Source organism: Oncorhynchus masou, chromosome 33, assembly GCF_036934945.1.
Source record: "Oncorhynchus masou masou isolate Uvic2021 chromosome 33, UVic_Omas_1.1, whole genome shotgun sequence".
Taxonomy (NCBI): domain Eukaryota; kingdom Metazoa; phylum Chordata; class Actinopteri; order Salmoniformes; family Salmonidae; genus Oncorhynchus; species Oncorhynchus masou.
This window is the reverse complement of record NC_088244.1, coordinates 27,878,626-27,904,473: the sequence shown is the minus strand read 5'-3', so window position 1 is coordinate 27,904,473 and position 25,848 is coordinate 27,878,626. Positions and strand designations below refer to the sequence as shown.

At 46.0% G+C, this 25,848-nt stretch overlaps 1 protein-coding gene across 2 annotated transcripts in view; it reads left to right on the top strand.

Annotated features, from left to right (window-relative positions):
* Positions 1–25,072, top strand: part of LOC135528182 (plexin-A1-like) — a 299,019-nt gene extending 273,947 nt beyond the window's left edge. Inside the window, exons 20-32 of one of the 2 annotated variants that reach the window (XM_064957082.1) lie at positions 898–1,132; positions 3,345–3,487; positions 6,468–6,724; positions 9,246–9,312; positions 12,821–12,967; positions 13,175–13,334; positions 13,418–13,521; positions 13,635–13,731; positions 16,932–17,122; positions 17,734–17,903; positions 18,012–18,224; positions 18,477–18,627; positions 21,720–25,072. In XM_064957082.1, coding sequence (XP_064813154.1) covers positions 898–1,132; positions 3,345–3,487; positions 6,468–6,724; positions 9,246–9,312; positions 12,821–12,967; positions 13,175–13,334; positions 13,418–13,521; positions 13,635–13,731; positions 16,932–17,122; positions 17,734–17,903; positions 18,012–18,224; positions 18,477–18,627; positions 21,720–21,815 — 2,031 coding nt within the window. In that variant the 3' untranslated portion in view covers positions 21,816–25,072. Of the gene's footprint in view, positions 1–897; positions 1,133–3,344; positions 3,503–6,467; positions 6,725–9,245; positions 9,313–12,820; positions 12,968–13,174; positions 13,335–13,417; positions 13,522–13,634; positions 13,732–16,931; positions 17,123–17,733; positions 17,904–18,011; positions 18,225–18,476; positions 18,628–21,719 lie in introns of both variants that reach the window. The other variant, XM_064957081.1, reaches the window with a different exon arrangement.
* Positions 25,073–25,848: the final 776 nt, after the last annotated feature.

The window sequence follows — 25,848 nt, the reverse complement described above, 5'->3', positions numbered from 1 at the left end:
GAAAGTAGTGACAACACATCCATGTAATTCAATATGATGGCTCTCCAAACTACCAGTAGGCTTGGAGCTGGATTCTCTTTGCTTTACAACTAAATGTCATGTTGAATATTGGAGAAATACCATTTTCATGGGTCGGTATAGTAATTCATTACTCTTGACAATGGCACTTTAAAAATAGAACTGTCTGTTTCCATCCGTTCTGTGCTGGGCAGTGTGTGTGTGTGTGCGCGTGTGTTGCGTGTGTGTTGTGTGCGCTGTGGGGTGTGCTGGGGAGAAGGGCACAGCTGTGTGTTCTATACCCTGTGTAAAGTGACCTACATACAGGGCCCCCAGTAGGCGTCTGGCCCGACGCACAAGGCTACGTCTCTGTATGTGTGCAGAGTCTGGTGTGTGTGTGTGTTGTCTTGTTTGCCTCCTCAGATGCACAGCTGTGTGTCGGCGGCTGTGCCTCCTGCAAGTTTTCTAAGAAACCTTTTATGGCCTTCAGGTTTTTCTGTTCTCATCAGTCCCTTCCCTGTCAATACAATAGAAAGTACATGATGTTTAAAAACTGTCATCAACAGGACAAACTTTTAGCACCTGAACCGAAACAACACAATTTTACAAGTGTTTAACATTCTTTGACTGTGTTAACTTGATACTTTAAAGTGCAGTAATCATTGCTCATCGAAATAGTTATCAACCCCCCACTGAATACTTTGATTTGAGATAATCCAGTGATGGGTTCTGTCAGACCTGCTGGTTTATGTAAATGTAGGGTTTTAGAACCCATTCCCAGTGTTTTACTCCTATTAACGACTTTGGTTCCTGAGGAGTAGATTCTTTCACTGTAGTGATTGCTTTGTTTGATTGGCACTGTGACGTGTTTCTGTGTTTTTTTTCTGTGTGTGTGCTCAGATCCGGGTGGGTGGGTTCGAGTACTCCCCTGGTACTCTCCAGATCTACTCAGACAGCCTGCTGACCCTGCCTGCCATCATTGGTATCGGCGGAGGTGGTGGTCTGCTGCTATTGGTCATCATCGCTGTGCTCATCGCCTACAAGAGGAAGTCCCGTGATGCTGACCGCACCCTGAAACGCCTGCAGCTGCAGATGGACAACCTGGAGTCCAGAGTGGCCCTGGAGTGTAAAGAAGGTACGGACAGTCACACTCCTTGTCAGTCTCTCTTTCACCTCTTTCTCTCTCTCTCTCTCTCTCTCTCTCTCTCTCTCTCTCTCTCTCTCTCTCTCTCCCCCCCTCTCTCTCTCGCTCTCTCTCTCTCCCTCTCTCTCTCCCTTTCTCACTCTCACTCTCTCTCCCTCTCTCTCTCCCTTTCTCTTTTCTTTCTCTCTCTCTCTCACTCTCTCTCTCCCTATCTCTCTCACTTTCTCTCTCTCTCTCTCACCCCCCTCTCTCTCTCTACCTCTCTCTCTCCCTTTCTCTTTTCTTTCTCTCTCTCTCTCGCTCTCTCTCTCTCACTCTCCCTCATTCATAATCACTCTCTTATTCTCTTTCTGTGTGAATATGTGACTGTGCTGTAGCTGCACTCTGTCCAGTCGTCATGGTAACAGGTTGGTGTGGCTGATACGAGAGGGCTGCTTGCTCTCTGGTGATGTGGACGCAGTATCCTCTGAACGTGTGAGTGTGTCTGTGTGTTGCGTGGACAGCCAAGTTGGCGTTGTCGCTTTGACGTTTTGAGGTGCATCTATGCTGCCCACTGAGAGATGGACCGAGACTAATTGGTCCTTATCTGTGGCTGGCCATCCGGAGGGTCATAGCCTTGTCAGTCTCAGCCCACAGCCTGTCGCCAAACACTGATGGATACAGAGATGGGGAAGAGAACTCTGGCAGAGACAGAGAGATGGGGACTGTGTGGGGTCAGATCGACCAGTACAGGGAACATCGGAGAGTGATTGAGTTAAAGCTACTGTTACTCCACATGTATACCTGATAGATTTAGCATTCTTGCCACACATGCTCAATACAATGCACATGCCGTGATCTATTTACAACACAAACAGCAGCAGCACAACAGACATGAGTTCCTTTTCACACCAGTCTCAGACCGGACAGACCAGCAGCAACAGAGAGTAATCTACACATCTGCCTCTGTAGCTGGGAAGTTTGGGCAACGATGTGAGGTAAAAACACTGAGTGCCACCAGGAAGTAGAGCGTTGCTGTGTCCCCGCCCCCTGCCCCGCCCCTCCTGCTGGAGGCCCAGACGGGCTATGCTACCCAGGTGATGGGGAAGGGCGGGGCAGCAGACGGGGGGGCGGGCTTGGCTGCGGGGAGGTGGGCGTGTCCCACTAAGTGTCAGTCAGCAGGGGAGGGGAGGATGATAGGGGAGGTGGAGCTCAATGAGCCGTGCTCTGAGGGCCATCAGAGAGCAGTGTAATCCAAACAAACAGACAGACAAAACTAACAGTCACACGGCTAATGGCCCATTAACAACATATTAGATGCTGCTGCAACTGTTGACGGGGAGACGATCTGCTGTGTAGTTTACCCTGCTGGATGTAATGGCTGCTTTGGCTTGGTGCTTAGACACAACAAACTCAATAGAATGTACGATAACTATTTCATTTTTGCAAATGGTTGGAAAGTCGAGACTCAGCCAGACACATTCCCTGTCAACAGAATGTTTTATTATTCACATTATAACTTTGATAGTTATTTTATCTCTATGAATAATTGGACCCATACTGAAAGGCCCATATATGCATGATAGTAAAGCCTTAATTAACCTGTAGGAATCGTGCCGTCTGAATAATGTTTGAGTGGCTGCTAAACTGTATGTAGAAATGGTGCAGCCCTTACAGAAGGGGGAGCTTGGCAGTCTACTATAATCATCCCAGCGGACGACGCAGGCCAATAACAGCTGGGGGAAATGATGCATGAAACGCATTGCTCCTTTATTAATTATCCACTCATCCAATTCATTGACTTTCTTTCCGGTGAACTTTGATTTATCTTTTTCTCTTTCCATTGTCTCTCCCCTTTTTTGCTACAGTTTATTTTCTTTCGTTTAGCACTTCTCTTGTATTTCCAAGTAGTATGGATTCAATTCAAAACACAACAGAAGAATGAAATCCACATTCTATTTACTTGCCCTTTCCCTGTGTCTTTTTCTCTAAGCCAATCAGTGCAGTGTTGGTGTGGTGGCATATGTTTGCAGTTGACATTGATAATTCGGTGCCACACACAGTTGTAACATTGGAACACACACACACATAGAGTGTAATGAAGATATTGTACTTCCAGAATCCCCTTCAATGTCCATTCATACCCAGTGCAACTGACTGTGCATCCCTGTGTTTAAGTGTCTACATCCTAGTAAGTTCATTCTCTGTCTGGGTGTTCCCTCAGCCTTTGCAGAGCTGCAGACAGACATCCACGAGCTGACCCAGGAGCTGGACGGAGCTGGCATCCCCTTCCTGGACTACAGGACCTACGCCATGCGGGTCCTGTTCCCTGGCATCGAGGACCACCCCGTGCTCAAGGAGATGGAGGTACGGGTCAAGGAGGTACACCACCACTGCCACCGCAGCATGTAGACTTGAACATCTATACCACTATCTATACTAATCTGTATCTATATCTGTATCTAATATCCCACCCTCTGAATGTTAGAGGAAACCTTTGTCTCACCAGAATCCCATGTTACAGCTCGGGAAGGTACAGAGGACAGGATGTATGTAACATGATATCATTTCATACAGCCAATCATTAAGCCGATGAAATGGTCATATGATATGGCTGTAATCATTTCATATACAGTAGCCGCATCACATAGGAGCTTCTCTCTCTTCATGTATCAATGATGTTCCATATATATTTCAAATATGCTACTAGATCCCACCTGGTTCAGCATGAAATATATGCAAATGCCTGTCAGAATACAGTGTAGAGTCTCGCTACCTCCCCACCCTGTCAACCACAGGCTCCTCTAAAGGGGAGGGATTACATCTTTATTGTTATGTCCGGATTTCTTTCCCACTGAATTTCCCCTCGAGTCCCAGGCGTAATCAAGTGTCCATACACACGGCTCAATCCCTTATTGCTCTGTGTAGCTGCTCTCCCCAAAGCAACCTACAGTACCCAGCCTGCTCCCCCAGAGGCCCCAGAATTTCATTTAGCTCCACTGAGGAAAATTGAGGCACTTTATTAGGCCGTGTAGTGGAAGGACGAGATTCTGTGAAGTCATTGTGCATGGTGTACGGTACGTGTAGTGGAAGGAGGAGATTCTGTGAAGTCAGAGTGCATGGTGTACGGTACGTGTAGAGGAAGGAGGAGATTCTGTGAAGTCAGAGTGCATGGTGTACGGTACGTGTAGTGGAAGGAGGAGATTCTGTGAAGTCAGAGTGCATGGTGTACGGTACGTGTAGTGGAAGGAGGAGATTCTGTGAAGTCAGAGTGCATGGTGTAAGGAGGAGATTCGGTCAGAGTGCATGTGTAGTGGAAGGAGGAGATTCTGTGAAGTCAGAGTGCATGGTGTACGGTACGTGTAGTGGAAGGAGGAGATTCTGTGAAGTCAGCATGGTGTACGGTACGTGTAGAGGAAGGAGGAGATTCTGTGAAGTCAGAGTGCATGGTGTACGGTATGGTGTACGTGTAGTGGAAGGAGGAGATTCTGTGAAGTCATTGTGCATGGTGTACGGTACGTGTAGTGGAAGGAGGAGATTCTGTGAAGTCAGAGTGCATGGTGTACGGTACGTGTAGAGGAAGGAGGAGATTCTGTGAAGTCATTGTGCATGGTGTACGGTAGTGGAAGGAGGAGATTCTGTGAAGTCAGAGTGCATGGTGTACGGTACGTGTAGTGGAAGGAGGAGATTCTGTGAAGTCAGAGTGCATGGTGTACGGTACGTGTAGTGGAAGGAGGAGATTCTGTGAAGTCATTGTGCATGGTGTACGGTACGTGTAGTGGAAGGAGGAGATTCTGTGAAGTCAGAGTGCATGGTGTACGGTACGTGTAGTGGAAGGAGGAGATTCTGTGAAGTCAGAGTGCATGGTGTACGGTACGTGTAGTGGAAGGAGGAGATTCTGTGAAGTCAGAGTGCATGGTGTACGGTACGTGTAGTGGAAGGAGGAGATTCTGTGAAGTCAGAGTGCATGGTGTACGGTACGTGTAGTGGAAGGAGGAGATTCTGTGAAGTCAGAGGGCATGGTGTACGGTATGGTGGTCCTCGATTGGCTACAGGACTAGATGTGTTTCAGAGTTATGAGGTCAGCCGAGGATCATGGGAGGCAGGCGGGTTGGGGGGATGGAGCCAGGCGGTTGGCTAATGGAGGAGGAAGTGTATTTTCATAAAGACAGACAGTACTTTGATTTGATTTTCCTTTTATTAACACGTACTGGGTGTTGTTTAGGCATGACTTTATGCAGTAAGCATGGCAGAATATACTAGATGTTTGTCTCCCTTTTGAACAGACACTACCCTTGGTTTTCTGAGCAGTAGCACTGCCTTGTCTATGTGAGAGAGTTAGAGTGAAGGATTGTGGGTTAGGTCTAGAGGGGGCCGTAGCATTGCTGATGAGAAGTGACAGATGCCAGCCTGTGGAACAGACTTCTGTCACCCAGCCACCCTCGGACGCACAGCACTGCACAGGCCCTCTCCTTTCTACGCCCCAGTGCATCCCCCTTCCTCCTCCTCCTCCTCCTTCCGTCCTGTTTTCTCCTGTGCTCAGCTGACGACGTAGGGCAAATTGATCATAAGACATTTGAAGAAACATCTCCTAAGAAAGAATGCATTGTACTTGTCCTTGTGACAATAAAACTTGAAACTTGAAAATGCACTGCAGGCTTTAAAAGCAGCTAAGGTCATGAATGTGAATCTAATGGCCTCATAGGCCAAGATGTCATGTCTTGTATACAGTACATAGCCAATCTCTAAATAATACTTACATAATTTATTGTTGTGTTATTTACGTTAGTCTTACTCCATGTATTTACATTATTATAAATAAAAACACTACATAATTACTACAGTAAATGCCCATTCCCTTCCCCCATAATCCCAATGTGTGCCACCAATAAGTGAGAAACCTACATGCCCAAGTAGAAATGATATATTATCTTCCTTACAGGTTATAGAAAAGAGCGAAAGCTCTGAACTATCCATTCAGACCTCAGTCCTAAAGTACCTACCTACAGGTTATGAAAAATGTGCTCTTTGAGAATTTTGCGCAGTAGGAGAAATCCCACATTTCTATGTCAAAGAATGAAAAAAAATACAAAATACTACACTAACTACTATAGTAATGTCCGCAAAACCAATAAAGTAAATAATACAGTATACTACAGTTTGCAAAAAAGACTACAATAATTACTATAGTATATACTACAGTTGTTTTTTACAACAGTATTTATACTATAGTCAACTTGAAATACTATAGTATTTTATCCATAGTGCACTGTAGTATTTGTTAATGTGGGGTACTCCATATATTTACATTACATTTACAACACATGTGGATGTTGTTTCCTGATAGGTCCAGGCCAACCAGGAGAAGGCCTTGACCCTGTTTGGCCAGCTCCTCACCAAGAAGCACTTCCTGTTGACGTTCATCCGCACCCTGGAGGCGCAGCGCTCCTTCTCCATGCGTGACCGTGGCAACGTGGCGTCGCTCATCATGACAGCGCTGCAGGGGGAGATGGAGTACGCCACAGGGGTTCTCAAACAGCTCCTATCTGACCTCATCGACAAGAACCTGGAGAGCAAGAACCACCCCAAGCTGCTGCTGCGCCGGTGAGACGAACACATTCACACAATCACCCACTCACACAGTCGTCCGCTGACACACTCATTCACACAATCACCCACTCACACAGTCTTCCGCTGACACACTCATTCACACAATCATCCACTCACACAGTCGTCCGCTGACACACTCATTCACACAATCATCCACTCACACAGTCGTCCGCTGACACACTCATTCACACAATCATCCACTCACACACTCATTCACACAATCACCCACTCACACAGTCGTCCGCTGACACACTCATTCACACAATCACCCACTCACACAGTCGTCCGCTGACACACTCATTCACACAATCACCCACTCACACAGTCGTCCGCTGACACACTCATTCACACAATCACCCACTCACACAGTCGTCCGCTGACACACTCATTCACACAATCACCCACTCACACAGTCGTCCGCTGACACACTCATTCACACAATCACCCACTCACACAGTCGTCCGCTGACACACTCATTCACACAATCACCCACTCACACAGTCGTCCGCTGACACACTCATTCACACAATCACCCACTCACACAGTCGTCCGCTGACACACTCATTCACACAATCACCCACTCACACAGTCGTCCGCTGACACACTCATTCACACAATCACCCACTCACACAGTCGTCCGCTGACACACTCATTCACACAATCACCCACTCACACAGTCGTCCGCTGACACACTCATTCACACAATCACCCACTCACACAGTCGTCCGCTGACACACTCATTCACACAATCACCCACTCACACAGTCGTCCGCTGACACACTCATTCACACAATCATCCACTCACACACTCATTCACACAATCATCCACTCACACAGTCGTCCGCTGACACACTCATTCACACAATCACCCACTCACACAGTCGTCCGCTGACACACTCATTCACACAATCACCCACTCACACAGTCGTCCGCTGACACACTCACTCACACATTTGTTGTAACACACATTTCTTAACATACTGACTTGTAAATTATACTACTCTTACAAACAGTGCATTCGGGAAGGTATTCAGACCCCTTGACTTTTTCCACATTTCCTTACTTTACAGCCTTATTCTAAAATGTATTAAAATAATTGTTTTCCGCATCAATCTACACACAATATCCCATAATGACAAAGCGAAAACAGGTTTTTAGAATTGTTTGCAAATGTATTAAAAATAAAAAACAGAAATACCTTATTTACATAAGTATTCAGACCCTTTGCTATGAGACTCGAAATTAAGCTCAGATGCATCCTGTTTCCATTGATCATCCTTGAGATGTTTCTACAACTTGATTGAAGTCCACCTGTGGTAAATTCAATTGATTGGACATTATTTGGAAAAGCACACACTTGTGTATATGAAGTCCCACAGTGCATGTTGACAGTGCATGTCAGAGCAAAACCACGTCATGAGGACGAAGGGATTGTCGGTAGAATTCTGCGAAAGGATTGTGTCCAGGCACAGATCTGGGGAAGGGTACCAAAAAATGTCTGCAGTATTGAAGGTCCCCAAGAAGACAGTGGCCTCCATCATTCTTAAATGGAAGAAGTTCGGAACCACAAAGACTCTTCCTAGAGCTGGCCTCCCGCCATACTGAACAATCGGGGGAGAAGGGCCTTGGTCACTCTGACAGAGCTCCAAAAGTCAAGGGTGTCTGAATACTTTCCGAAAGCACTGTACACATTAGTACATCTTTTTTTTCCATATTCTCTCAAACATTATAGCCAATGGTGTAGTGGAGGGTAAACTTAAGTAAACACAGTTTAGCCACCTTTTTTGCCCAACAGTTAACCACCTTTTGCAGAAAAATGCGTTTAAAGTATAGGGAGCGTTACTCTTTAGTAAAAGTAAAAGGCACAAAAACTAAACTTAAGCACGGAAAGCATACAAATAGCGCACAGAACAGACCTACTGCTTCTTAGACTTGCTTTCAATGAGAATGACACATCTATAACTCATATTTCTATGTGAATTTGGTCAGGTTGCCCAAAAAGTTACATATTGCAGCTTTAGGGGTGTTTTGTAGAAGTTTTCTTCCTATCACCCCTCCTTCCTGTACCGCCTTTTAATTTAGATTAACTAGATAATTAAGGAGAGAAAGTTGCTTTTCTAGCCACTGTAGGGGGAGGAGAAAGGGGAGACTGTTTGCCTAGGTTTCCTCTCTTGATATTAGGATAAATAAATATAAATAAATTACAGTGGATTTTAATTGCTCCTCATCTGTGGGACATTTCAGGGGTCTTTGTTCGTAGAGGCAACAGGTTTATGATTAACGAGAGAAGTTAGCCAATTATGGTAATTGTCTGTTTTTAATGAAGATTGGTTGTTTGCTTTGAGAATAAAGTATTTGTTTTAAGACCTTTTTCCCCTTATAAAAGTATAAGTATTAGTCTAAAACTAAAACTAGATTTATTCCTAGTTAGTTTTGAGGTAGAGCTGCAATTTCCTCTAGTTGATTATTGAACTGTCATGTCTTATTTATCCCTGGCCTTACATTTCTCTGTTAGAACGGAGTCTGTTGCTGAGAAGATGCTGACCAACTGGTTCACTTTTCTCTTGTACAAGTTCCTTAAGGTAAGTCCACCATCAAACCACCGAAGCTCTGACCAGATGAGCTACAGTAGCTATTCTTCAGGAGCCCCGCAACTCCAACACTCTCTCTCTTCTACCAATTAGAATTAGTTTTGTTTTCCCCCTTCCCTGTTTCTCATTATGGGTTAGTACGCTATTAGTATTTTAGTCTGTTTAAGGCTCCAACTAGAGGCTTTTCTCTTTATTTCATTCGTTTGTTACGTTATTGTTTATTTGACAGACATGTTCTTGCCTGCGGTCATTAGGAGCTTTGGGGCTGTGGCGTTCGACTAGTCCTCTCTTCACTCTCTTCTCACTCTCCCTCGCTCCCTCGTGGAAGAGTGTAAAATTACCCCCTAATGAAGCCGGGAGGTGGAAATAAAGATAATTTCATAGACAACCGTGTCGTAGCGAGGGCTAGGGAGTGATGTATGCGTGTTCCCTATCGTTAGCAGCTGTCTGGTTAATTAGCACAGATGCTAACAAGACGTTAACAGCATATGCAGGGAGAGAGAGGGAGAGTTGGGCTGCTGCATAGGAATCAGGAGAGGACACTGGAGGTGGAGACTGAGCTAGCTTCTTGTCTACATTCTCCACCTCTAGCAGTTAGCTAGCCCCTGTCTCCACCTCTCTCCCAGTTAGCAGTTAGCTAGCACCTGTCTCTACCTCTATCCCAGTTAGCAGTTAGTTAGCCCCTGTCTCCACTCTCTCACAGTTAGCAGTTAGCTAGCCCCTGTCTCCACCTCTCTCCCAGTTAGCAGTTAGCTAGCCCCTGTCTCTACCTCTATCCCAGTTAGCAGTTAGTTAGCCCCTGTCTCCACCTCTCTCCCAGTTAGCAGTTAGCTAGCCCCTGTCTCCACCTCTATCCCAGTTAGCAGTTAGCTAGCCCCTGTCTCCACCTCTCTCCCAGTTAGCAGTTAGCTAGCCCCTGTCTCCACCTCTATCCCAGTTAGCAGTTAGTTAGCCCCTGTCTCCACTCTCTCACAGTTAACTAACCATGGGCACAGACGTCAGTTCGACGTCTAGTTTTGATTTACATTCGGTAAATGTACCCTCAAGCCATAAGACTGATGAACAATTAATCAAATGGCCACCCAGACTATTTACATTGACACCCCCCCTCCCTTTGTTTTTACACACTCGCTGTTTATTATCTATACATAGTCACTTCACCCCCACCTACATGTACAAATTACCTCGACTAACCTGTACCCCCGCACATTGACTTGGTACCGGTACCCTCTGTATATAGCCTCGCTATTGTTAATTTATTTTTTGTTTGTTTGTTTATTTAGTCAATATTTTCTTAACTCTTATTTCTTGAACTGCGTTGTTGGTAAAGTAAAGCATTTCACGTTAAGGTCTCCACAGCTGTTGTATTCGGCGCATGTGACAAATAAAACAGTCATCATCGTTGTTTGTGGTGCTGACGGGTGTTGTACAAAACAAAGTAATCAGCGATTGGATCATCTCTAACCAATCATCCTATCATTGCCAATTATGAATTGGGCTCTGGCCCAACCCATCGGTTTCTGGGACCAATCAGAATGGTTAGAATGTGTTTGCATTCTAGAAATTGTCAGGGAAGTACTCAGAAACAAACTCTTTGCGGAGAAGAAACTTCCCTGGTTAGTATATAGATTATCTTTGCTACTGCGGATATTTGGAAAAAAATATATTTGGACAACTGCAAAAGTGTTGCTACAGCTGGCACATATATTGTTGCCTTGAATTTAGCTGGGTTTAAGTAGAGACTACTTTCTGGAAAACAATACCATACTGACTCACGTGTTATATGTGTGGGTGGGGTGGGACTAAGGCTTGAGAGGGTATGAATGATGCTGAATGGGTGGTAACAAAGAAGATCTCTCTAGGAAGTGTACAAATCTCACCAAATTCTCACAAAGGGCATTTTCTCCTACTTAAGTGGGATAACAAGTTTGTCAACATTTAAAGCAGCATTACTTTTCCATGTTTCCTCCAACCATGATTAAATTCTGTACTTTCATAAAATGAGTCTGTACTTTCACAAAAAGCTAAAATAAATGCAAATCACTTACATTTGATATAAACCTGAATAGAGAAATCTGGATACTTATGCATGTGCGTATTTCTCACCTTCCGCTTGAAAGATGTCAACTTTTTGATTGCTGATAAATGGTGGAGAGAGGGTGAGAGGGTAAGGAGTTCTGAGTGTGTTTTAAAGTGGGAGAGATAAATGCTATACCTATCAAGCACTTAGATCTCTTTCTCTCGCTCTCTCTCAATTCAATTTAAGGGCTTTGTTGGTATGGGAAACGTATGTTTACATTGCCAAAGCAAGTAAAATAGATAATAAACAAAAGTGAAATCAACAATAAAAATTAAAAGTAAACATTACACTTACAAACTCTCCCTTTCTCTCTCTCTCTCTCTCTCTCCCTCCTTCTCTCTCTCTCTCTCTCTCTCTCTCCCTCTCCCTCTCTCTCACTCTCTCTCCCTCCTTCCTTCTCTTTCTCTCTCTCTCTCTCTCTCTCCCTCTCCCTCTCTCTCACTCTCTCCCTCCTTCCTTCTCTCTCTCTCTCTCTCTCTCTCTCTCTCTCTCTCTCTCTCTCTCTCTCTCTCTCTCTCTCTCTCTCCTCCTCCTCGACTACAGCCCATGCATTTCTAACATGGAGAAGTACTTCTTAAGCACTTCCTCTCAATCATTAACCTCGTATTAGTATCAGCCTCAGCTGCCATCTGTCTGTCGTCTCTCTCACTCTGCTCTAAACTCTTTCTCTTTTTAAGAGGGAAGAGTTTTTCTTGGATCTGAGCTGGGGGTAATGACACTATTGATTGGCAAGTGCCCAGGATAGTGCAAACGCAGGAAACATTTATATTAGACCACCCCAGTGCTCTGCCGATTAGGCCAGTGAGAAGATACAGGAGAATAGCATTGACTCATTGGCAACAAATCTCATGTTCATATGCATACCTGTTAAGATATACACTGAGTGTACAAAGCATTAGGAACCCCTGCTCGTTCCATGACATAGACTGGCCAGGTGAAAGCTAAGATCCCTTATCGATGTCACCTGTTAAATCCACTTCAGTCAGTGGATTTAATATTTAAGTGCATTTGAACAGGGTATAGTAGTAGGTGCCAGGCTCACCGGTTTGTATCAAGAACTGCAACGCTGTTCACGCTCAACAGTTCACCATGTGTATCAAGAATGGTCCACCACCCAAGGGACATCCAGCCAATTTGACACAACTGTGGAAAGCATTGGAGTCAACATGGATCAGTATTCCTTTGAAATGCTTTTGACACCTTGTAGTCCATGCCCCAACGAATTGAGGCTGTTCAGAGGGCAATGGGGGGTGCAACTCAATATTAGGAAGGTGTTCTTAATGTTTTGTCCACTCAGTATAGATGCATGTGGTTAAGCAATTGCATTGTTGAAGCAGAATCCTAAAGGCCACTGGTCCCAAGCTTCAGCCCATACCTGTCGCTGATGGTCTGTGTCCCTGTGTGTCGCTGTGTCTCCAGGAGTGTGCTGGGGAGCCTCTGTTCATGCTGTACTGTGCTATGAAGCAGCAGATGGAGAAGGGGCCTATAGACTCCATCACAGGGGAGGCACGCTACTCCCTCAGTGAGGACAAGCTCATCAGACAGCAGATTGACTACAAGACCCTGGTGAGTGCTGTCAAATAGAAATATTTTATAGGACAATAAGGATATTTGATCAAATGTGTGATTTACCTTTGAGAAGGCAGTATAAGGTCGGTAGAATCTGTCGCTACCTCGGTGATCCTAATTAGTGCTTGAGAATGCGATTCAAATACCTGCAAATGACAACTTATTTAACTAAGCTGAACCTAATTCCCCTCCCTCCCCTGGCAGACCCTCCACTGTATGAACCCGGAGAATGAGAACGCCTCGGAGGTGACGGTGAAGGGGCTGAACTGTGACACCATCACCCAGGTGAAGGAGAAGCTGTTGGATGCAGTGTACAAGGGCAGCCCCTACTCCCAGAGACCCAAGGCTGGGGACATGGACCTGGGTAAGAACACCAGTGTTTACTGTGTGTCGGGGGGGTGGACCTGCCTGCCTGTCTCCGGTCTCATCCTCATCTTCTCTTCACAGAGTGGCGTCAGGGCAGGATGGCCAGAATCATCCTTCAGGATGAGGATGTTACCACCAAGATCGACAACGACTGGAAACGCCTCAACACACTGGCCCACTATCAGGTGAGAGCAGAGAGCTGGGGTTGCCATGGTGTGGTTTTATCTAAGCAAACAGACATGGAGTGATTGACAGGATGATGTTTACAAGACAGACCTTTGTTTTTCAATCCTTGTAGGTGACGGACGGCTCAGTGATCGCTCTGGTACCAAAGCAGAACTCAGCATACAACATATCCAACTCCTCTACCTTCACCAAGTCTCTCAGCAGATATGGTGAGTCTCTCTTTCTCCTTTCTTTTTCTCCCAATCTCTCTCTCAATCTCTGTCTTTCGCCCTCTGTATGACTTTGTTGATAGTAAGCTAGATTTGACTCAGCCTCTGTGAATAGAGAGAACCATAAATCCACCACTATCGAGCCTACGCCATTTCAGAGGTATTTCCACCATCTAGGAAATAACAGGCATTACATCAGACACCTCACTCCTCCTGCCAGAGACTGAAGACCAATAGCTAACACAGACACACCTCTGAACACAGCCTCAGCAGTGCACCACAACAGTGTAACCAGCTCTCTGGCAAAAGCCTGAGGGCTTTCACCTTTGTTGTTGTTTTCCCTTCTCTCTCTCCTCAAGTGTGTCTGTGTGTTAAGGGGTTACGATAGCAACGTTGACAGGCCAGTGAAAGCCAGGCTGGTTTGTTAGTCCACAGAGAGGATAGCCAAGTCCTGGCTGTTGTAAGAGCAGAGGTAAACATCCACCACTCTCCCCCAGAAGCCAAAGAACATGATTGTCATGAAATGTACAGGCACTCAAGCAGCAGTAGCAACAGCAGCAGCAGTAGTAGTAGTAGCAGGCTCATGATGAATGTCCAATAGAGGTAGGAGTACAGTACTATTGTCTGCTGGTAGAGTGGCTACAGTGGAGAGAATGTTCTGGTGTGAACAAGCTGATACTGGGGGTTGACAAGGTCATTGGCACGGAGACCAGTCTTAGTCACACTGGTTCCGTTTTCCTTTAGTTTCATCACTGGTTTTAACACCTCCACTAGAAATACGTGTAGCAGGAGTTAGTCTCTGGTTCGCTGTTTAAATACCACAGGGCCCATATTTATAAAGTGTCTCCGAGTATGAATGCTGATCTAGGATCAGGTCCCCCCTGTTATCCATTATGATTTAGAAGGCAAAACGTATTCCTACTCTGAGACGCTTTGTGAATACAGACCAAGATCTCTGTAGATTGAATTGGGTATATTCAGGTCAGTGCTCTTATGCCCCATAAGAAACAACACACCAAGAAGCACACATTCGCTTCGCAGTGTCTCCAGCACCATCTCCCTGTGTCATTCAGTCTCTGAGCTAACTTCCCTCATCCTCTCACCCTGAAAGCCATCATGATCTCCCTGTGTCATTCAGTCTCTGAGCTTCACTTCCCTCATCCTCTCACCCTGAAAGCCATCATGAAAGTCCAGCATTCCCTCATCCTCTCACCCTGAAAGCTCCTCCCTGTGTCATTCAGTCTCTGAGCTTCACTTCCTCATCCTCTCACCCTGAAAGCCAGCATGATCTCCCTGTGTCATTCAGTCTCTGAGCTTCACTTCCCCTCATCCTCTCACCCTGAAAGCCATCCATGATCTCCCTGTGTCATTCAGTCTCTGAAAGCCATCATGATCTCCCTGTGTCATTCAGTCTCCTCATCCTCTCACCCTGAAAGCCATCATGATCTCCCTGTGTCATTCAGTCTCTGAGCTTCACTTCCTCATCCTCTCACCCTGAAAGCCATCATCTCCCTGTGTCATTCACCCTTCACTTCCCTCATCCTCTCACCCTGAAAGCCATCATGATCTCCCTGTGTCATTCAGTCTCTGAGCTTCACTTCCCTCATCCTCTCACCCTGAAAGCCAGCATGATCTCCCTGTGTCATTCAGTCTCTGAGCTTCACTTCCCTCATCCTCTCACCCTGAAAGCCATCATGATCTCCCTGTGTCATTCAGTCTCTGAGCTTCACTTCCCTCATCCTCTCACCCTGAAAGCCACATGACCTCCCTGCCGCTCAGACACTCAGAAGGCCCCAGTGTCACTCTATCATTCAGGCAGAATGAATTTCTTCCTCCGTCCTCTTATCCCTCCCTCCATACACCTGCATTCTGTCCACCCTACCTCCTCTCCATGCAGCATCCCTCCCTCCCTTTCTGGCTGCCACTGCAGCAGGCTACTAGCTGATAAGGAACATGGCAGATGGGCATCTTTTTGGTCTCCCGTAATGAAGTTTGACACTCACACCATTAATAATGTAGCAGTGCATGGAGGCAGGCGGCCCCCGGGAGGACACGAGTGGGGGGAGACAGAAACTCACACAATGGAGCCTGTACAGCCGGACTCATACAGTACCACAGGAAGGGAGGATATTGCTATTGTGTATGGTTTTCTATTATATCCACCACTCTAACATTATGGGTCATTTGGGCTGGGGAGGGGAGGGGGTGGGGTGGGGAGAGGAGGGGAGGGGAGATTAGAGGAGAAGAGGAGAGGAGAGGAGAGGAGAGGAGAGGAGAGGAGAGGAGAGGAGAGGAGGGACGAGATGGAGATGGAAGGGCTGGTGTAAAAACATGCTGAAGAAGACAAGACAGAAAGCAGATTCTCTATCCTATCTCCTCTCTAGGCCCTGGCACAATGAAGACGAGGCACGCCATTTTTCTTCTCCCACTTTGCTAATTAGTTATAGTCCGCCAATTGAGCGTAATGAGTTAGCCATCTCTCCTCGCTCTTTAGTTGAGGCCTAATCATTTTTCTCACCATCCATCCACCTCTCTGACGTACAAAAGGAGTTTTTACAATAGGAGAGGCTACAGGGATCTGTTGTCTTGCTCATTAAAATGTTCTCTCCATCTCTGAGGTCAGGTCCCAGTGGATTATGGGTTGTGACCTTGTGACAGACAGACTGATACTCTGCTCCTCACGCTGGCACAGTCTTTGTTCTGGCTGGATGACGGCCAGATATAGACAGCCCATAGAGCCATTCCTTCACCAGACTAAATATGTTTGTTTTCTCTTTTATGTTTGTATGCTATGCACAGCGCTTTGACCTGAAATGCATGATTTTAACACCTGTGTCAGAGTTGGAAGTTCGCACAACACAATGGAACCATCAACATTAAAACCAGTAGATAGTGATAGCTCTGACGTCATCCACGTCTTCCTATAGAAAACTCCCCACGGTGCATGAAGCTGGAAGTATTTCAATTAGAAACGTTCCATATTGCTGAATTGGGTTGTAATTTACATAGGCTTTCTAGGCAAGACCAGACCCTTTGGCACCGCTAAGTTGCTACGGAGTAGCCGACCAGCCGAGCTTGTGTCTTCACACTCCAGACCGGACACTGGGGGCCTGCATGAAACCAGGGAGTCAGACTGGTGTTCTGTTCTGATGGCCTTGTCTTTGTCCTGATGTTCCTATCGCTCTCTTGCCTCCGTCCAGAGAGCATGTTGCGAACAGCCAGCAGTCCAGACAGTCTGCGCTCCCGCACTCCCATGATCACCCCTGACCTGGAGAGTGGTACCAAGCTGTGGCACCTGGTCAAGAACCACGACCACTCTGACCAGCGCGAGGGCGACCGCGGCAGCAAGATGGTCTCTGAGATCTATCTGACCCGTCTGCTCGCCACCAAGGTAAGATTACACAGACACCAGACCACCCCTACATAAATAACAAGTACTGCTGATGTAGGTCAACTTTAACAACTGAATGTTGAGGAAGTCATTGTAATGCTCTCCATATGTCAAGAGTTTTTCCTGGGGGAACCATCTTCTTCGGTAGTCCCTTGATGTGCTTGTCACTGCTAAATGACTAACATGTAAACAGCTCAGCCTCTATTGCAGTATTCATCTGGGGTCCCTCAGCCAATTCCCTGTTAACGGGTCTGCCTGCCCCTCTCCTCTCCTCTAGCTGCCTCAGAGCTCATTGTTTCGCTCCTAATTGTAGGGAAAGAAAAAACATGGAAATGAGACGCTGTTTACAAGCCTATTTTGTGGTCAGAAAAGATAGATAAATATAAAGCGGGGGAAATAGCAGGAGACTAGTCATTTGTTGTGGGATTGAGTGTTTTGTGGCGCATGATTCAGAGAGGCGAATGGAATTGAAATAGCAAACATAGGTCTGTCTGGTAAGCTAGCTTGTCTCAGCACGTTGATCTTGGAAGAGCAGAATGTAGCGTCCTCTCCACAGCCACTCCCCCTTAATGGGGGAAATGAATCGCTCCTCTCATCCCTACTGTCCTCAGGGTACGTTGCAGAAGTTTGTGGACGACCTGTTTGAGACCATCTTCAGCACGGCCCACCGCGGCAGCGCCCTGCCTCTCGCCATCAAGTACATGTTTGACTTCCTGGACGAGCAGGCCGACAAACACTCCATATCAGACTCAGACGTACGGCACACCTGGAAGAGCAATTGGTGAGACACATTACAGGACAAATAGCAATGGTTTGCTTGGCTGTTTCTTCAATATGTGTGTATTTGGTTGATGGCATCCATCTTCTCATGATAACTCTCCCGTCCCAGTCTTCCTCTGCGGTTCTGGGTGAACGTGATCAAGAACCCTCAGTTTGTGTTTGACATCCATAAGAACAGCATCACAGACGCCTGCCTGTCTGTGGTGGCCCAGACCTTCATGGACTCCTGCTCCACGTCAGAACACAAGCTGGGCAAAGACTCTCCCTCCAACAAGCTGCTGTACGCTAAAGACATCCCCAACTACAAGAACTGGGTGGAGAGGTATGAATGACAGAGAGCTCAACTGCCTTCGACTTTGTAAGAATGTCCATTTCAATGCTTCTATTTCCAAAACACATAGTATGCACCCAGCGTTTTAACAGTTGGTGAAATTAGATTAGAGGAAGGTTGTTGACGAGTACTTGATTGAGGCCTTGACTCAATCGCGGTCCTTCACATACACAACTAAAGAGGTGTCCTCTCCAGTCCAGGGTGCTAACCCCCTTCCCTCTCTGCTCCCCTCCTGTCCTGCAGGTACTACTCCGACATCTCCCGTATGCCGGCCATCAGTGACCAGGACATGAGTGCCTACCTGGCTGAACAGTCCCGGCTGCACCTCAGTCAGTTCAACAGCATGAGTGCCCTGCACGAGATCTACTCCTATATCGTCAAGTACAAAGATGAGGTGAGTCACCAGTATATTACGAAGATATTAATCATAGACGTTATAATAGTTTAATAGTATAGATATCTAATGTATTTTATAAATATATTTTAGTCACAGCATGAAGAAATCAGAGTAGAATAGTCATTGGTTCTGTATGTTGACACAGGGCTGAGACCCTTTGTATGTGCCTTCTAGTTCTCATGATGAATGGAATGTGGGCATTCTGATTCAATTAGAAGATAACTGAGTATGCATCCATAAATGCATGCAGCTATTTAAGTAATTAAAGTACATATTATGGGACTAATGGACCACATTGGATGTATGTGTTTTATTCATTCTCCAATGTGCTATCCTTCCGGGGAGTTCATTAACACACTATATTCCATGTGCATTCATTTATTTCCCCACCAAAATAGACTGACTAATCATTCTTGAAACGTTGCTTATGCATTGAGGCAGAGCCAGTATAGTGTAGCTACTCCATGTAGGAGATGTGAATGAGACTGTACACTGAGTGCTAATTCTCAGAGAGCTGAGCAGAGCCTGGAAAGGGCTGAAGGCAGTGACTCACGGAGACTGGGCTGTGGAACTGGAGAGATAATGAGGCAGAAGCAGAAGCTCCCTCCACTCTATCCGCTCCATCCGCTCCTAGCCATTAGGACAGACAGCCAGCCAGGGAGGGAGGAAGTCAGTGACTCACGGAGACTGGGCTGTGGAACTGGAGAGATAATGAGGCAGAAGCAGAAGCTCCCTCCACTCTATCCGCTCCATCCGCTCCCAGCCATTAGGACAGACAGCCAGCCAGGGAGGGAGGGAGGAAGGCAGTGACTCATGGAGACTGGGCTGTGGAACTGGAGAGATAATGAGGCAGAAGCAGAAGCTCCCTCCACTCTATCCGCTCCATCCGCTCCTAGCCATTAGGACAGACAGCCAGCCAGGGAGGGAGGGAGGAAGGCAGTGACTCCCGGAGACTGGGCTGTGGAACTGGAGAGATAATGAGGCAGAAGCAGAAGCTCCCTCCACTCTATCCGCTCCATCCGCTCCCAGCCATTAGGACAGACAGCCAGCCAGGGAGGGAGGGGCAGGCAGAAGGCAGTGACTCATGGAGACTGGGCTGTGGAACTGGAGAGATAATGAGGCAGAAGCAGAAGCTCCCTCCACTCTATCCGCTCCCAGCCATTAGGACAGACAGCCAGCCAGGGAGGGAGGGAGGAAGGCAGTGACTCACGGAGACTGGGCTGTGGAACTGGAGAGATAATGAGGCAGAAGCAGAAGCTCCCTCCACTCTATCCGCTCCATCCGCTCCCAGCCATTAGGACAGACAGCCAGCCAGCCAGGGAGGAAGGCAGGAGGAGAGGGCAGTGAGCCATTAGGACAGACAGCCAGCCAGCCAGGGAGGAAGGCAGTGACTCCCGGAGACTGGGTTGTGGAACTGGAGAGATAATGAGGCAGAAGCAGAAGCTCCCTCCACTCTATCCGCTCCATCCGCTCCCAGCCATTAGGACAGACAGCCAGGGAGGGAGGGAGGAAGGCAGTGACTCATGGAGACTGGGCTGTGGAACTGGAGAGATAATGAGGCAGAAGCAGAAGCTCCCTCCACTCTATCCACTCCATCCGCTCCCAGCCATTAGGACAGACAGCCAGCCAGGGAGGGAGGAAGGCAGTGACTCCCGGAGACTGGGCTGTGGAACTGGAGAGATAATGAGGCAGAAGCAGAAGCTCCCTCCACTCTATCCGCTCCATCCGCTCCCAGCCATTAGGACAGACAGCCAGCCAGCCAGGGAGGAAGGCAGTGACTCACGGAGACTGGGCTGTGGAACTGGAGAGATAATGAGGCAGAAGCAGAAGAGCTTAGGACAGACAGCCAGCGAGGGAGGGAGGAAGGCAGACTCACGGGGCTGTGGAGAGATAATGAGGCAGAAGCAGAAGCTCCCTCCACTCTATCCGCTCCATCCGCTCCCAGCCATTAGGACAGACAGCCAGGGAGGGAGGGAGGAAGGCAGTGACTCACGGAGACTGGGCTGTGGAACTGGAGAGATAATGAGGCAGAAGCAGAAGCTCCCTCCACTCCATCCGCTCCCAGCCATTAGGACAGACAGCCAGCCAGGGAGGGAGGAAGGCAGTGCTAGGATAGCTACTGTACTGTACTCACTTTAAGAGAGTGTCTGCCGTGGCCTTCAAAAACACGTAAACAATGTTTGTCTGTCTGCTCAGACAATTCTTCCTACCTTGTTGGTTATAGTGCATTGAGTGTGTGCTGTGAGAGGTTCAGGCAGCCTCTCTGCTTGCCTTTTCAAAGGGCATGTGGTGAGAGAGCATGGTGGTGGAAGTGAGGGGGGCATATTCAGTCATCTCCACTCAGCATCAGACCCTATCTCTACCCCCCTCCCTCTCCCCTCATCTCTCAGCAGTGCTGTTTCCTGTGTCTGAGGCAACAGCTGCAGCTGCCTCTATTTAAGCAGCCGCTCCCATTCATTAAGGCTTATTATCCAGATGCAGGCGGCTGCAGGTCCTCCTCTCGCCCCCCTCATCCGTCAGCACTAACACGCGGGGCATTAGCAGGCCATTATGCATTCTCCTGCATGAGGCCCTAACATCTAGTACACAGCTACCTATCACTGATGGCCCCACCAGCACCTCCTCTTCCACTTCCCATAATGCCAGAGTACATACAGCTCCCCTCGCAGCTTCCATCGTCATCCGCCTGTGTACTGAACATCTTCTTCTATGCAATGTCATGTAGTAGACATTCAACTTTCCATACAGAGGTAAACTATGGATGTCACTCTGCCTCTGTTTCCTCCTATATTTCGCCAACATTCATGAGTAAACAGCTGTATGGTGTTTATAGGGAAACATTTCAGCTGTTTGCATGCTTCTACATAAAAGTCTTATAGCATACTCATGCCACCATCACAGCACGACGGCTTCAACAGCTGTTTAAAAACTGACAGATGTTCTGAGAGACTTTACACAGACTTACAGATGTTCTGATAGACTTTCTTTGTCGGTGGTCCACCCTGCTGATCTATTGACTAATCTCCCTCTCTTCTTTCTCCCTCTTTCCTCTCTTCTTTCTCCTTCTCTCCTCTCTTGTCTCTCCCCAGATCCTGTCTGCGCTGCAGAAGGACGAACAGTCTCGTAGGCAAAGACTGCGCAGTAAGCTGGAGCAGGTCATCGATACCATGGCCTTGGCCAGCTGAGGAACGGCCCGCCACTGAGGGTCAGAGAGGGTAGCAGCTAGGCCTTCTCTCACTGACCCCAGCTCCTAACCCCAACACAACGCGTAAGGACTGCAAGGACACAAGCAGTACACTGGAGACCCACCAGAGTTAGGCCTGGGCCCCGGCCCATCCAAACAACCCCTCATTTATAAACACTAAACGTCCGTCTGTCGCCCCGAGAAAGTGTCTTATCATCGCGGTCTTCATCACTGGTTTCAGTTTGTCTTCCGTGTTGATTATCTACCCACCTACAGGACAGGGACTGTGAAGCAGCTGGCTAAAGAAGCCAGGAGATACATACATATATATATATAAGGGGAGCTATGGAGAAAGGACTTCATTTATAAGGGCCCCCCCCCCATGGACGCTTCTGACGTGTCAGCAGTCTACCATCAGAGACTTCATCAACGTTCATGGACGTTAGTTTGATGTTCACATCCATTTCATTTCTATTTGGTTGATTTAGTTGTTGGTCTTGTGTTTAACAACTGCCTACTCTCTCCGTTGGTGTGCCACTTGTGTTACTGCTGAATTTGCACAATTTACAAAAAAGCTACATCAAAAGAAGAGGATATAAATATAGATATATAGATATATAAATACAACTTCATTTTTAAAGAAACACATGAAAATAGTCAATTTCCATTTTAATGTACAAAATACTTTGAAAGAAAAGGATTTGATATTTCAAAGACTGAACTATGAAACCTTGTCCTGTGCCATGTTTTATTTAAATGTTGTTTAGTGAAAGCTTTTTCTTTAGATAAAATGTGTTATGATTCAAATGTTGTCATGCCTAGTGACTGAAGGTGAGAGTAAAGTTTTTTTTAAATAAAAAAATAAAAGTTAAATGACAAAAAAATTGTAGAAGCAAGTCAACAAATTGTTAGGTCTTTGGGGCCTTTCCTGTCCTGGGAGAACATTTGTTTTAATGGTACTGGAAATGACTATTTTATTCCTGTATTTAATACAACCAGTGCTATTGTGGCTTTTAGAAAAACCAAAGGCTTGTTTGTTTTTTTAGTACAATTCAGAGAAAAACAGCCTCCTGTGTTAGCCGCCAACCTCACATTCACAGCACCTGAATGAGCAGCCCTCTTGGTTGTATCCACCACCTTGCTCGCCTCTGTGCACAGGCTCCGGACCACAGCAAAGTTACATTACTTTTGTTCTGGGACCTCAAGGTTTTTTGGGAGGCAAGTAACATGGCTTAAAGTACTGTGATATTATGGACTCTGCTGTACCACAAAAGTCAGACTCCACAGAAGGATTCATTGGGCTTAGCGCCATGTTAAATGTAGCAAAGGTTTAATTCACCCACTACCCTTTCAAAGCCTTCCTGAAGTTGTCCCACTGTCTCCTTCCCTCAGATAGATCACTGTTAGACTATCCTACAGACTGTCATGGCGGACACTGAGGTAGAGGTTTGCAGACAAAGATGAGAGGAGTTTTTAGCTAAACATTCAACAGTTATATTTTATTGCAATTAAAAAGATGGTTTAATTGTTGTTTTGTGGTGAAAGTTGTACGAGTTGTTTTCTTTGTACTCTGCAGAAACCAAACATTGGTTGTGCGAGCAGAGTAGACTCTCCCAGGGTTTCCCTCATGTTCTGTAACGGCATCTGTAACGATCGTCATTCAAAAGAGAAAAGAGGACTTCTGAAGCACCAAGGAAGGTGAACATTCAGAATTCTCTTTTCTTCGTTTTTTAGTCTGCTGTGAAGATAAGAAAACAGCGACAAATATTTTGAAATGCAAACATCTGTGATGTGACAAGGTAATGAAATGTAGCTCAATCTTTGTGTGTTTTCTAACTGCCAGGTGGTTTTTGTTTCCTCAGAAACCGGATACCTTTGTGAAATGTATTGTCTCCCTTTAATATGTTGCATCGATTCCCCTTCGGTCAATGTCCTCTGAGATTAAAGGAGATACGGAGGAAAAACAAACCAGATAAATGTTTGAGAAACCTCTGAAATATTTAGGTCAGTTCTCCGGTGAGAGCCGTGTGGATCACACAGGCTAGCGTTGTGATATATAACCTTGGGCCATCTGTCCATCCAGCTATCCTACATCAGGCTTCAACAAAGATGGTGGGATTTAATGAAAATGAAAAGCATTTCCTCAGTTTATTTATTTATAATTGTTCAGTTTGAAATGGGAGCAGGTCTCAACAACACATGATATATTTGGTTAGACATTTCAGAAAAGATACGGATATTTTTTATTCATCTTCGTGTGCTGCAGGGCTCTTCCATCCTTCTCTCTTGGTCATTCTCCAATATCAACTCCCTCTAGTCTCTACTCTCCATCTCAGTCCTGTCCTAGTGCTGGCAACTAAATAAAGGTACTCCTATACGGTACACCCCACCCTTTCACAATCCCTCCCTTCCCTCCCAACCGAACACAAAAGGCTGGACTGTATGTATTATACTCTTTACTTGATATCTGAGAGCAGGGCGTATGGAGTAGTTTATGAAATTCAACTTAAACAGGGTTATCTGCTGGTTACTGGTTTTTCCCATACCAAGAGAAGGCCTCTCATAGTGCAGATTCAGCATTGACTTGACCACTTTTCTGTTCCTTCACCCTATTTATGATGACTTGTGATGGTTCTGCTCCGTCACTGTTCTTCTGTTAAGCATATTTTATTACCTGATTGTGCACATTTGTCTCCCTTATTTGTTTAGTGAATGGGAAAATGTTTGTGTGTGCTGCCTCCCTCCCACCACACAAGCTAGGCTTTGAAGACTGTGATTGTAAAACAGCTGGTGGCGTTACAAAGTCTCCAGGAGGTTCTCTTGCTTTGATGTCCTTTTGCTCCTCCCCCTCCCCTTCCCACAACCCTGTATGACCCCTCCATTACCCACAATCCACCACCTGACCATGCCCACTCATAACACTGTCACAGGTTTCCCCCTTTGCCACTGAACAACTTCTATCCTTGTCCTCCTGATTCCCTCGTTTGGTTTGTTTTGGCATATTGGAAAGCAGTTCCTTTTTTCAAAGTAAAGGATCAAACATAAAAAATATCTAGACACAGATTTAAGAGGAAATAGAAACTAAAGAGTTGTAATACTTTCTGAATTCTGATACCTTTTTAAGAGTTTCAGATTTGAAGCAACTGTGACAGGTTGGCTGTTTCACGCTCGTGTAAATATTCTGCTCTTTCCTATTTTGCAGATTTATTACTTGTAAATAAACACGCATATAGGAGAGATTAAACTTTTTTTGCAAAATCTGTTGTCCGTCTTGTTTTCTTTCTGTCTGGCTCTTATAAATTAGTTCAGCACCCAAGGAATTACAGACAGGCATATACCTTGAAAGTACTATGGCGTTAGTTCATATGCAGCTCTAAAGCATTGCAGAATGCAACAGATTTCCTGCCTTTATCTAGTTGTCCATCAGTGTGACAATGGTGATGGTTCTCTCTATCTCCTCCTTCAACTCAATGAGCCCATTTGTTCCTAGCACATGGCCACCTGCCTAATTCTATTACACCCATAAACTCCCATCAACACCACAATTACCCAATGATTACAAGTCCACTGAATCCTTAAATGACGCTCTCTGAAACAAATGTTCACTTAGCAGTAATGGTGTGATGTATTGTATCATACTGTTGAAATGATCAGATCACTGTTTCTTTTCCCGGTGCTGTATCATGTACAGTATTGTAGCATCATTCCGTTCTCTCTTTCCAGAAATCTCAACGCATCGCCTGGCCTTATGAATCTCTCTCGCTCTTCCTCTCTCGCGCTCTCATTCAAATCAAATTGTGTTTGTCACATGCGCTGAATACAACAGGTGTAGACCTTACAGTGAAATGCTTACTTACAAGCCCTTAACCAACAACGCTATAATAAGTTAAGAAAGAAAAGTGTTAAGTAAAAATAGATAAGTAAAAAATTGAAAAATAAAAGTAACAAATTAGCAGCAGTAAAATAACAATAGTAAGACTATATACAGGGGGTACCGGTACAGAGTCAATGTGGAGGCTATATACAGGGGGGTA